This window comes from Rhinolophus hipposideros (assembly GCF_964194185.1).
Source record: "Rhinolophus hipposideros genome assembly, chromosome: 9".
NCBI lineage: Eukaryota > Metazoa > Chordata > Mammalia > Chiroptera > Rhinolophidae > Rhinolophus > Rhinolophus hipposideros.
Genome location: NC_138055.1, coordinates 15,801,441 through 15,816,070, shown reverse-complemented (window position 1 = coordinate 15,816,070; position 14,630 = coordinate 15,801,441). Strand labels below are relative to the sequence as shown.

The 14,630-nt window shown below is 37.8% G+C and overlaps 1 protein-coding gene across 4 annotated transcripts in view; it reads right to left on the bottom strand.

Annotated features, from left to right (window-relative positions):
• Positions 1 to 14,630, bottom strand: part of GLT8D2 (glycosyltransferase 8 domain containing 2) — a 53,240-nt gene that overhangs the window by 2,251 nt on the left and 36,359 nt on the right. For all 4 annotated transcript variants that reach the window (XM_081060383.1, XM_081060384.1, XM_081060386.1 and 1 more), the window contains one exon: positions 2,994 to 3,106. In XM_081060383.1, the coding sequence (XP_080916509.1) occupies positions 2,994 to 3,106 (113 nt within the window). The remainder of the gene's footprint in view (positions 1 to 2,993; positions 3,107 to 14,630) is intronic.

The following is a 14,630-nucleotide window of genomic DNA, read 5'->3' as shown; positions in this document are numbered from 1 at the left end:
CTTCATTGTGTTTAGAGAAAAGTAATAGGCTTGTTAGAAAATAAAATTTTTATATTAAAAATTGAATGCATGTTCATTATGAAAAACATAAAAATTAAACAAATCAAAGAGTATGCAATGAAATTACCAGCCATCCTAAATCTCAAAAATAACCATTGTTAGAGTTTCTCAAGAAATCCTATCAGTAATGTTCTACCTGTACAGCAGTATGTATGTAAATATGCATGTATATATATCATGTATGTGTGTACATACACATACTGTAGATGTACTTTTAAATATATTTGTAACTTGCCTTTTAAAGTTACTGTCTTAGGAAACTTTCCACAGTAGTATATGTGGATTTACTGAATTATTTTTAATGACTACATAGACTGAATATATGATTATTTCTTTAGGGAGTTTCTTATTAAGGAGATTTAGGTTGTTTCTATCCCTTCACCAGCATAAACATTGCTACAATGAACAGTCGTCTATGCATATTTTGTGCATGTATACAAATATATCCGTAGGATAAAAATCTTCTAAGTGGAATTGCTAGATTAAAGGGTGTGTGCCTTTTACATTTTGATAGGAGAGTGCCAGATTGTCCACAAAAGAATTTGTAATAGTTTCCCTCCAACCTAGCATTTATAGGAGTTCTTGTTTTTCTACATTTTCCCTGAATATAGCAACATTTTCTTTTAAATGGTCTTATTTTTACCGTATGAAATGTGACCAAGAAAAGATCTACTTGTTAACAAACAGCTATCTCCATTGGAATAGTATTCCCTTCATAAGTAATCACTTAGAGACTATGCATTTACCCTAATATTGCCGTTGCTCAGAATAGTTTTAGAACATCTCTTTCAGAAGGACGTTAAGAACTTGTGAATGTAAATCTTTTTTACATATAGAACATCTCTTTCAGAAGGACGTTAAGAACTTGTGAATGTAAATCTTTTTTACATATTTTAAATATATCCTCTATGGTGTTAAATTTTCTTCCTAAGAAAGGGAATTTGATATTTTTGAAAAACAACTGAAAGTCCATTGAGTAAAAAGATGTAAATATCTAGAATTATGTTATTCTAGTTTATGTTATTCTAGTTTAACATACAATGTGAGAAAAAAAAACAAGAAACTGTCTTCTGTTACTCATAAACATGTCGGTGAGAGCAGTTGCAGAAGAGGAGCTCAGTATCTCAGGCTGAAGTGACATAATTGGAATAATCACCAACTTCCAAAGAATCTATACAAAAGTAATACTCATTTGGGAAGAGGCACCTTCGTGTGATAAATCTCCACTAAGTAGGACGTCTCTCAGCTCCGTGACTGAAGGACTCTGTAGGGGCTTGCAGTTTTGCTTTTAGCTGAATGGTTTTCATAAATTTTTAAAATCTTAAGTCTCTCTGTTTAGACTCAAAGTTAATACCCATCAGCGTTAACATTGCTTTCTTCTTTCAGAACACTCTAAAACCGAGTCATTTTTCAAATGATCACTGAGTAGATTTACTTTGCAGACCATCGCTGATTCCCAAACCTTCAGTACACAAAAGGTTCTGTTCTACAAAGAAAAAGGAATTTCCCCCTTGGAAGATCCTGCCCCGTCCTACTTGTGAATAAGTTAGATAATTTATACGATGTAATTCTGAGTCTCTGTTCCAAGATCATAACATGCTCTAACATTATCGGTCTAAGCTCCGCATAGCTGTTCCTACACAACATTTTTTATAGACATTCTACCTTGATGGGATTTTCTGCACATTCATTACACAGAAATCTTGATATTTGACCTAGCAGTGAACTCAACATTACTATAAATGAAATCAGATGGAAAAATAGTGTCCTTAACTTCCCTGTGTCACTCTTACGTGCATACAGATGCTCAGGAAAATCAGGAAAGATTCTGGTAATGAGGCAGAAGCAAATCTATATAGAATCATTAAGGGGAGACAGGAACTCATTAAGGGGAGATAGGAATCCAGCTTCCATTTTTGTCTGTCGTTTCTTTTAAAAGGGAGAGTAAGGGACTACCACCTTGCAGGAGTGTTCTTAGAAATAATGTTCACCTTTATCACCAGAACTTAGCTCAGTTCTTGGCAATGTAGTGGGCACCTGGTAAAGATAAACCCATAATCATCTCCAATTCTAAAATAATCCCCCAATGTTTATAAACAAAAGGATTTTTAAAAACTTCTATGGCAGCAAAACCTAAATCCAACTCGGGGTATTGTATAATGTAAGTATGTGAACCACATTACCTTTCTTAAATTCAAAACCTTTTTAAATTTATAAACAGGTCTAGCCCAGGGGTTTTGGCTCATGGGTTGTGGCCACGTGTTTGGATGAATGTGAATGTCTTCTGTGCCTGGTTCTATTCTAAACAATTTACATGTATTAGGTAATTTATTCCTTATATATTAAAAAAAAAACTTTATAAGGTTCTGTAAGCTTCAATTTACAAATGAAACTAAGGCACACAGGGGTTGAGTAACTTGCCCAAGATCATAATAGCAGAGTCGGGATTCCAACCCACATCCTAGAGCCTGCACTCCTGTAGTGAAGAGGGAATAAGACTGCTAAGGGACTCATAGTACACGACTAGTAGACAACTTAGATAAACTGTCAGCTGTCTCAATGCATCAAAGCCATTATGCTAATTCATTTGGTTTTGTCCACTCTGGCTACTGCAAAAGTGTAATAAAGGCATGGGGAAAAAATTTGACAGTGAAAGTTCTATGTTAATGTTTATCTGTCACGTACTGTATGCTAAGCGTGAGTCTAATTGCTTTTCATGCATTCCTAGAAACACAGCTCTCTGGTCGGCCATTTTTATCAGCTGCATTTGCAGAATTTGAGCAGTGAGGGTTAAATAATGTGTCCAAGGTAATCTCCAAGGTCACCTAGAAGGATTTGAATTGAGGAAGCTGGTGCTATAGCACGTTTTCCCCATCTTGGTGCTCACTGAGTCTATAAAATGCTCATTTGCGTTGTTTTTCTAAAGTACTTACCCAGGTGCCTTATGTGCCACAGGGGGTTGATTGTGGAGTATTTTCCATGAAACACAATCAGCATTGGGGAAGTGGCCACCCCTCCTCCCAGGGAGCTGCTGTAGAGATTTTCCCTAAGAAAAGAAATAGAAAAGCAGCATTTGGTCTGGAGCCCCACAGACTCAGATAAGGTAGAATCTAATAATTTTAAAAGATGTAAGACAGTCTCTCACTATATAACAAAACTATACCCTTTCATTTTCCCACAACTTTTTATTTTGAAAATTGTCAAATCTACACAAAATTGTGAAAAGAATACCATGAACTTCCATGTATTTCACCTACATTCACACAGAGTACTAATACTTTGCCATTTTAATTCTCAGGATTTTTTTATGGCAAACAGATAAAATTCTGATCCTACATTATTTAGAATAACTTTATTCACAAATTCAAGATTACATAGTACTAAAAGTGTCCAGAAAAAAGAAGGGAAATACAATGTCATAATTATAGTGGTTGTGTTTAATTATCTCCATTTAAAACTTCAGTAATGAAAAATGATAAATTTTGAAAAATTCAACCCTAAGAAACAAAGTTGCCTTTATAAAGTAATTCTTAAAAATAAATCTACAGAATCTGGTACAGGAAGAGCTTTGGAATTTCAGAAGCTCTCCACGTCCCCCTATGGAGGCAGCGTCCTATGACCCAGGCGAACTGTTCACAGAGGAGAAGCCGGCCTTCCAGGGAACACCCCATTGTGTGAGAAGCCGGAATAGTGCAGAGAAAATATAACACTGCAGTGTGAGAAAGAATAAACGGCTACAGTCGGAGAGAAAATAAAACATTCTACCAACACCTACTGGAAAACAAAAGACAGAACCCATCCTATCAGCCTGATTCAGAACCCACTCCTGTAGGTGTCTAGGAAGAGAAATAATAAATCATTAATTGCCATGAATAACCAAGATAACAATACAGCTCAGGAAGAAAATGAAAAGTCTCCAGAAAATGAATTTAAATACATGGAAATATGTGACTTAAATGACAGAATTCAAGATTGCAGTTCAAAAAAAAATTCGAGATGCAAAAAAAACAGGCAGTTTAATGAAACACAATCACGGAACATAATGAACCATTATACCAAAGAGATTCAAATTTTAAAAAAGTACCAAATAGAGGCCAGCCTGGTTGCTCAGGCAGTTGGAGTTCTGTGCTCCTAACGCTGAAGTCTGCCGGTTCAATTCCCACATGGGCCAGTGGGCTCTCAACCACAAGATTGCCAGTTCGACTGACTCCTTGACTCCCACAAGGGATGGTGGGCTCCGCCCCCTGCAACTAAGATTGAACACGGCACATTGAGCTGAGCTCCCGATGGCTCAGTTGGTTGGAACGTGTCCTCTCAACCACAAGGTTGCCGGATCGACTCCCTCAAGGGATGGTGGGCTGTGCCCCCTCCCAACTAACAATGGCAACTGGACCTGGAGCTGAACTGCACCCTCCACAACTAAGATTGAAAGGACAACAACTTGACTTGGAAAAAGACCTGGAAGTACACAATGTTCCCCAATAAAGTCCTGTTCCCCTTCCCCAGTAAAATCTTAGAAAAGACAAGAAAAGAAAAGAACCAAATAGAATTTCTGGAGATTAAGAACTCAGTGAGAGTGAAGTCATAGGAATGGCGGCAGCAGGGCGCACTTTTTGAGTTCTTCGGATCTTATCACAAACGGGACATCTATAACCCATCAAAGGACTCTCTGCTCATCACGCAGAACAGCTAAGAAACTCGTGCAAGGATTACTTGAAGGTGGGCAAATTGGGCGAGCAGGGGAAGAGGGAAGGGAGCGGAGTGGAGATGTGGCCCGCATCTGTGGCTGTGGAAACGCGGTCCACACCTGTGGCTGTGGAATTGCAGCCCGCATCAGCAGCTGCAGAGACATAGGGGATCCCAGGATGGAACAGAGAACACAAAAGCCAGGAGGTGGACTCTTTCCCTGCGTCCCACAGCTGATCTCTCATGCCGAGGGGGCATCATATCCAGCATTTGTGGCAATGACCTCAGTGAGACCTCCAGTTGGGCCCTAGGACACAAACTCCATACCTGGGCCCCTCCCGACCTCTTTCAATCCTACCCCCGCCCTTCCAGAGACTTAAACTGGCCCTTGAACTGAGGAGTAGTGTCAGATTACAGAGGAGCCTTAGTGCTCAGGCTCTGGGAAGACTGGCAGGCAGCTCTAACCCAGGGAAGAGGCTGGGAAGAGTGTGATTTTTGCTGGGCTACGAGAGAAGAGACTCCTCTACCCCCAGCCACCACCTTCTCTGGCCTGCAGGAAGAGTGTGACATGGCTGGGCTGGGAGAGAGAAGACCCCTCCATCCCAGCCCCGACCCTTTCTGGCCTGCCAAGGGCAGGGCAATTACAACTGCGGAGGCACTCCCAGGGATCAGCAGTAAGCAGCAGACACAGCTCTGGGCTTTCAGCAGCTCAGAAATCTCCCGCTCACCACACACACACACACACACACACACACACACAAACACACACACACACACACACGGAAGAAGTACCCTAAGACTCAGGAGAACTGGACACAGGGCTGGTGGTGCTACTCTCAGTGCGCATATATGCAGGCAAGAGCAGAAACTGCACTGACTTTGTAGAAACTACCATCCAGACCCCTCAGCCCCCCACATCTAAATCTGCAGTTCCAACGTCACTCTGGACACCAGGTGACTGGCTCTGCCTGCACAATACGCAGAGGACTCTTTGGTACAGCAGAGGACAACCTGGAGATTACTTGGTGGGCTTAAGTCGACTGGTGCTGCTTTTGGTTTTGTATTGTTTTGTTTTGTCTTTATATCTTTGATATCTTTGCCTGTGTTGAGTGAGGGTTGTCGGTTGTTTTTACGTGTGAAGGTATTTGATTTTTTCTTTGTTGTTGTTGTTGTTGTGCTTGGTGATTTGCTTTGTTCTGAAATTGCCCTACCAGGGCCCAGCTTAAGAGGCACGAGATTCAACATACCCAGAGGCCAACTCCAGACAAAACCAGAGTACTACCGGGTTTGACCTACAAGTCACACACCCAGAGGGAATTCTCTACAGGCACAAGAGCCCATAGAGGCCAAACCACATTTAAGTGGTCAACCCTCACTCAGCAGAACAACCAGCAGTGGGCAGAGCCAAGTCTCACAACTAGTCAACCTAGGAGTTAACCCCACCTACTCACAAGCGAAAAGCAATTAAAGATCTTCTTTAACAGGACAATATACACAACAACACAACACAAGAGTCACCTTTGGAGCACACGCAGAGGAGAAGAACGAAGTAGTGCAAGTCAAATATAAAAGGCACATACTACATAAGATAACCCAGCAAAAACTAAGAACTGTAGGGAATCTACCTAATACAGCAAAGCAAACACGGAGAGTCAGCCAGAATGGGGAAACAAAGAAACATGTCCCAAATAAAAGAACAGAAGAAACCTCCAGAAATGGAACCAAATGAAACAGAGGTAACCAACCTATCAGAGACAGAGTTCAGAACACTGATGATAAGAATGTTTAAGGAGCTTAGAGATGACATAAAGAAGGATAGAGAAATCATAATGAACAACCAGTTAGAACTAAAGAACACAATTACTGAAATAAAGAACTCACTTGAAGGAATTAACAGCAGGTTAGATGAAGCAGAGGATCGAATCAGCAACTTAGAAGACAAATTAGCAGAGATCACCCAAACATAACAGAAAGAAAAAAGAATAAAAAACAATGAAGATGGGTTAAGAGACCTCTGGGATAACATCAAGCGCAACAACATGCGCATCATAGGAATACCAGAAGGTGAAGAGAGGAAGCAAGGGATTGAGAACATATTTGAAGCAATAATGTCCGAAAACTTCCCTAACCTGATGAAGGACACTGACATACAAGCCCAGGAAGTGCAGAGAGTTCCCACCAGGATAAACCCAAACAGATCCACACCAAGACACATTATAGTTAAAATGGGAAAGGTTAAAGACAGAGAGAATCCTAAAAGAAGCAAGAGAAAGACAGGGTTACATACAAGGGAACTCCATAAGACTATCAAATGACTTTTCTACAGAAACATTGAAGGCCAGGAGGGAGTGGCAGGAGATACTCAAAGTGATGGAAAACAAAGGCCTACAACCTAGATTGCTTTATCCAGCAAGGCTATCATTTAAAGTTGATGGAGAGATTAAGAGCTTCCCAGAAAAGAATAAGCTAAAGGAATTTATTACCACCAAGCCAGCATTGCAAGAAATACTAAAAGGACTTCTATAAATAGAAGAAAGATGAAAACAATCTAACTACAAATTTAAAAATGGCAATACCTATGTACCTATCAATAATCACTTTAAATATAAATGGAATAAATGCTCCAATCAAGAGACATAGGGTGGCTGAGTGGATAAGAAAGCAAGACCCTTGTATATGCTGTATACAAGAGACTCACCTCGGATCAAAAGACACAGGCTGAAAGTGAAGGGTTGGAGTAAGATATTTCATGCAAACGGAAATGAGAATAAAGCTGGAGTTGCAATACTTATATCTGACAAAATAGACTTTAAAATGAAGAACATACTAAAAGACAAAAAGGGCACTATATAATAATAAAGGGATCGATCCGACAAGAGGACATAACCCTAGTAAACATCTATGCACCCAACATAGGAGCACCTAAATATATAAAACAGATATTGACTGACATAAAGACAGAGATCAACAGTAACACTATCATAGTAGAGGACTTCAACACACCTCTGACAACAAGAGACAGGTCTTTAGACAGAAAATCAATATGGAAACAACAGCCTTAAATGACACATTGGACCACTTGGATTTAATCGATATTTTCAGAGCATTTCACCCCAAAGCTGCAGAATACACGTTCTTCTCAAGTGCACATGGAACATTTTCCAAGACAGACCATATATTAGGCCACAAAACAAGTCTTGATAAGTTTAAGAATATTGAAATCATACCAATTGTCTTCTCTGACCACAGTGCTATGAAATTAGAAATGAACTACAGGAAAAAAAACTGGGACACATCAATTCATGGAGGCCGAATAACATATTACTAAATAATGAATGGGTCAACCGGGAAATCAAGGAAGAAATCAACATATTTTGAGACAAACAAAAATGAAAACACGATGACCCAAAATCTATGGGATGCCACGAAAGCAGTCCTAAGAGGGAAATTCATAGCATTGCAGGCCTACCTAAAGAAACAAGAAACATCACTAATCAACAGTTTATCTTCACACTTAAGGGATCTGAAAAAAGAACAGCAAAATAAGCCCAAAGGGAGTACTAGGAAGGAGATAATAAAGATCAGAGTGGAAATAAATGAAATAGAAACTAGAGAAACAATGCAAAAGATCAATGAATCCAAGAATTGGTTCTTAGAGAAGATAAACAAAATTGACAAACCTTTAGCCAGACTCATTAAAAAAAAAGAGCGGACCCAAATTAATAAAATCAGAAATGAAAGAGGAGAAGTGACAACAGACACTGCAGAAATACAAAAAATTTTAAGAAATTACTATGAGCAACTATATGCCAACAAATTTGACAATCTGGAAGAAATGGACAATTTTCTAGAAGTGTACAACTTTCCAAGGCTAATTCAAGAAGAAACAGAAAACCTGAATAGACTGATTACCATCAGGGAAATTGAATCAGTAATCAACAATCTCCCAACAAACAAAAGCCCTAGACCAGATGGTTTTACAGGTGAATTGTACAAAACGTTCAAAAAACAATTATCTCCTATTCTCTTCAAGCTCTTCCAAAAAATCCAGAAGGAGGGAAGACTCCCAAACACTTTTTACGAAGCCAATAACACCCTGATCCCAAAATCAGACAAAAACACCACAGAAAAAGAAAACTACAGGCCGATATCTCTAATGAATATAGATGCCAAAATCCTCAACAAGATATTAGCGAACAGAATTCAGCAATACATTAAAAAGATCATACACCATGATCAAGTGGGATTCATCCCTGGTATGCAAGGGTGGTTCAACATCTGCAAATCAATTAATGTGATACACCACATTAACAAAATGAAAAATAAAAATCACATGATCATAGCAATAGATGCAGAAAAAGCATTTGATAAAATCCAGCAGCCATTTATGATAAAAACCCTTAGGAAAGTGGGAATAGAGGGATCATATCTCAACATAATAAAGACCATATATGATAAACCCACAGCTAACGTCATACTCAATGGGGAAAAGCTAAAACCATTCCCCTTATGATCAGGAACAAGGCAAGGTTGCCCACTTTCTCTACTTCTATTCAACATAGTGCTGGAAGTTCTAGCCACAGCAATCAAACAAGAAAAAGAAATAAAAGGCATCGAAATCGGTAAGAAGGAAGTAAAATTGTCATTATATGCAGATGACATGATACTATATAGAGAGAACCCTAAAGACTCCACCAAGAAACTATTAGAGCTGATAGATGAATTTAGTAAAGTAGCAGGATACAAAATTAATATTCAGAAATCAGTTGCATTTGTATATACCAATAATAAAACATCAGAAGGAGAAATTAAAAAGAAAAAATCCCATTTACAATTGCTCCAAAGACTATAAAATACCTGGGAATAAATTTAACCAAAGAAGAAAAGATCTGTACTCAGAAAATTATAAGACACTGAGGAAAGAAATGAAAGAAGATACAAATAGATGGAAACACATACCATGTTCATAGATAGGAAGAATTAATATAGTTAAAATGTCCATACTGCCTAAGGCAATATACATATTCCTATCAAACTACCAACGACGTTTTTCACAGAAATAGAACATGTAATTCTAAAATTTATATGGGACCATAAAATACCCCGGATAGCCTCAGCAATCTTGAGAAATAAGAACAAAGTGGGAGGTATAACAATACCTGACATCAAATTACACTACAAGGCTACAGTAATCAAAACAGCATGCTACTGGCATAAAAACACACATAGATCAATGGAACAGAATAGAGAGTCCAGAAATAAATCCATGCCTATATGGTCATTTAATCTACGACAATGAAAGCAAGAATGTATGGTGGGTAAAGACAGACTATTCAATACATAGCACTGGGAAACCTGGACAGAAACATGCAAAAAAATGAAGCTGGACCACCTCCTTACACCATATATAAAAATAAATTCAAAATGGCTTAAAGACTTAAATCTAAGATAATAAAATTCCTAGAAGAAAATATAGGAAGAAAATATATTTCCTAGAAGGAAATATAGGAAGCAACTTCACAGACGTTACCCGGAGTAAGATTTTTACTGATTTTTTCCCCTCATGCGAGGGAAGTAAGAGAAAAAATAAACATGCGGGATTACATCAAACTAAAAAGTTTTTTCACAGCAAAGGAAACCATCAATAAAACAAAAAGGGATTCTACTGAATGGGAAAAGATATTTGCCAATGATATATCTGATAAGGGGTTAATATCACAAACTTATAAAAAAACTCACTCAACTCAACTCCAAAAAAACAAACAACCCAACTGAGAAATGGGCAGAGGACATGAAGAGACATTTTTCTAAAAAGGACATACAGATGGCAAACAGACATATGAAGAAATGCTCAACCTCACTAACCATCAGAGAAATGCAAATAGAAACCACAATGAGATACCACCTCACCCCAGTCAAAATGGCTATCATCAATAAATCAACAAACAACAAGTGCTGGCGGGGATGTAGAGAAAAGGGAACGCTTGTGCACTGTTGGTGGGATTGCAGATTGGTGCAGCCACTATGGAAAACAGTATGGAGGTATCTCAAAAATCTGAAAATGGAACTACTTTATGATCCAGCAATTCCACTCCTAGGCATCTATCCAGAGAAATCCAAAACTCTAATTCAAAAATCTTTATGCACTCCTATGTTTATTGCAGCACTATACACAATAGCCAAGACATGGAAACAACCAAAATGCCCATCGGTAGATGACTGGATTAAGAAACTGTGGTACATTTATACAATGGAGTATTATGCAGCCATAAAGAAGAAAGAAATCTTACCATTTGCAACAACATGTATGGACCTAGAGAACATTATGTTAAGTAAAATAAGTCAGACAGAGAAAGACAAATACCATATGATCTCACTTACATGTGGAATCTAAAGAAAAGAATAAGTGAATGAGCTAATCAGAAACAGTTTGGGAGACATAGAGGAAAAACTGAGGGTTGCTAGATGGGCGGGGGTTGGGGATAAGGGGGAAGGTGATGGGATTAGAAAACAGTCGGTAACCACAAGATGGCCATGGGGTTTTGAAAATTAATTTGGGGAATGTAATCAATAATGTAAAGATTTTGCAGGGTATCCAATGGACACTTGTCCCATTTGGGAGACCACCTCAGGGATGGTGTAGATGCCTGATCACTGCACTGTACACCTGAAGCTGAACAATAATGAATGCAAACTATAATTTTATATATATACATATATATGTACATATATGTATGTATATACTTACAAGAAGAGAAGTACAGCATTAGGAATAGAGACAGTGGAAATGTAATGTCTCTGTGAGATGTCAGGGGGATAGTGGGTGGGGGGTAGGGGGTTCACACAGTGTGAGGAATATAAATGATAAACGCCTAAGTATTATTTTGTCTTGTGTACCTGAAACTAATTAAAAAAAATAAAAGAACTCAGTGAAACAAATGAAGAATGAAATAGCCAGCTTAGGTAGTAGAGTTGACCAGATGGAGGAAAGAATCAGTGACATCAAAGATAGAAATCTGGAAATGACACGGATGGAAGAAGAAAGAGACTTGAGACTTAAAAGAAATGAAAGAACTCTACAAGGACTTTCTGGTTCCATCAGAAAGAGCAATATAAGAAAAATGGGCATACAGAAGAAGAAAGAGAGAAGGGAACAGAGAGCATATTCAAACAAATAGTCAACAAGAACTTCCCAAACTTTTGGAAAGAACTGGATCCTCGAATCCAAGAAGCAAATAGAACACCTAATTACCTCAACCCCAATAGGCCTTCTTCAAGGCATATTGTATTGAAGCTGTCAAAAATTAATCACAAAGAATCCTCAAGGCAGCCAGGGAAAAGAAGACAGTAACCTACAAAGGAAAGCCCATTAGATTATCATCATATTTTTCAGCAGAAACTCTACAAGCCAGGAGGGAGTGGAATCAAATATTCAGATTATTGAAAGAGAAATTATGAGCCAAGAATAATATATCCAGCAAAGATATCCTTCAGATATGAAGGAGGGATAAAGACCTTTCCAGACATACAGAAGCTGAGGGAATTTTCTAACACATGACGTGCACTACAAGAAATACTAAAGGAGGCTATTAGACCACCATCAACAGGGACAACTTGTGGCAACCGAAACATAAAAGGGGGGGAGAGTAAAGGCCTGAACCAGAATATGGGAATGGAGAAAGTAAGCATGCTGAAGAAAATTGAATACTCTAAATATGAAACTCTCTTTTACATAACTTAATGGTAACTACTCAAAAAAAATCCAGAACTGAAATATATAATGTAATAAAAGAAGAAACAGAGAGAAAAATCATAGAATACCACCACACAGAAATTATAATAGACAACAACAAAAAGGCAAAGAAACAATGGAGAGACAGTCTTACCAGAAAACCAAAGACAGAAAGCTAGGAAATCCTTACATATCAATAATCACCCTAAATGTAAATGGACTGAACTCACCAATAGAAAAGCACAGAGTAGCAGATTGGATCAAAAAACTAAACCCAACCATATGCTGTCTCCAAGAGACACATCTCAGCTACAAGGACAAGCATAGACTCAAAAATGAAAGGGTAGAAATTGACACTCCAAGCAAATGGTATCCAGAGAAAATCAGGTGTTCCCACACTGATAGCAGATGAAACAGACTTCAGGATAAAAAAGGTAACAAGAGACAAAAATGGACATTTCATAATGGTAAAGGGGACTATACAACAAGAAGACATAACAGTCATCAATAGTGATGCCCCTCAACGTTGTGGTTGAGAGCCCACTGGACCTGTCAGGAAGCACCGAAATATACCAAGCAACCACTAACAGAACTAAAGGAAGAAGTTGACCAAAACACAATTATACTAGGGGACCTAAATACGTCATTGACAGCTACGGATAGATCATTCAAAGAGAAAATAAAGAAATAGCAGCCCTAAATGACATTAGATGAAATGGACATAATTGACATTTATAGAGCACTTCATCCTAGAACACCAGACTATACATTTTTTTCTAGTGTACCTGGAGCATTCTCAAGGATAGACCATATATTGGGACATAAAACTAGCCTCAGCAAATTTAAGAAGACTGAAATCACACTAAGCATATTCTCTGATCACAAGGCTTTGAAATTGGATATAATTACAAAAAGAAAGCAGGAAAAAATACAAATATGTGGAGATTAAACAACATACGTACTTTTAAAGAATGACTGGGTCAAAGAAGAAATAAGAGAGATCAAAAGATACATAGAAACAAATGAGAACAAAAATACATCCTATCAAAATTTTGGGGATGCAGCAAAAGCAGTTTTAAGAGGGAAATTTATATCATTACAGGCCTATCTCAAGAAACAAGGAAAATCCCAAATAACCTCATGTTATACGTTAAAGAACTAGAAAAAGAAGAACAAGTGAAACCCAAGATCAGCAGAAGAAAGGAAATAATAAAAATCAGAGGAGAACTAAATGAAATAGAGAACAAAAAGACAATAGAAAAAATTAATGTGACAAAGAGCTTATTCTTTGAAAAGATTAATAAAATTGACAAACCCTTGGTTAGACTCACTAAGATAAAAAGAGAGAAGACACTAATAAAATCAGAAATGAAAGAGGGGATGCCACAGAAATACAAAGGATCATCCAAGAATACTATGAAGGACTATATGCCACCAAATTCAGTCATCTAGAAGAAATGGAAAAGTTCTTAGAAACATATAGCCTTCCTAGACTGAATCACGAAGATTTGGAAAATCTAAATAGACCGAGCACCAGTAAGGAAATTAAATCAGTCATCACAAACCTTCCCAAAAGCAAAAGTCCGGGACCAGATGGTAGAATTCACTAGTGAATTCTACCAAACCTTCAAAGAGAATCTAATACTTATCCTACTCAAACTCTTCCAAAAAACTGAAGAAGAGACAATACTCCCTAACTCATTTTATGAGGCCAACATTACCCTGATACCAAAACCTGGTAAGGATAACATACAAAAAAAGAAAACTACAAACATATTTCTGATGAATACAGATGCAAAACTCCTAAACAAAATTCTATCAAATCGAATGCAACAATGCATTAAAAAGATTATTCATCACAACCATGTGGGGTTCATGCCAGGGGCACAAGGATGGTTCAACATATGCAAATACATCAATGTGATATATTAGATAAACACAATAAAGGACAAAAATCATACATCAATTGATGCAGAAAAAGCGTTTGACGAGATACAACATCTATTCATGATTAAAACACTTAATAAAATAGGTATAGAAGGAAAATACCTTAACATAATAAAGGCCATATATGACAAACCCTCAGCTAATATCATAATTAACGGTGAAAAACTGAAGCCCTTTGCTGGAGGTGCCACACTCCCTGACTTCA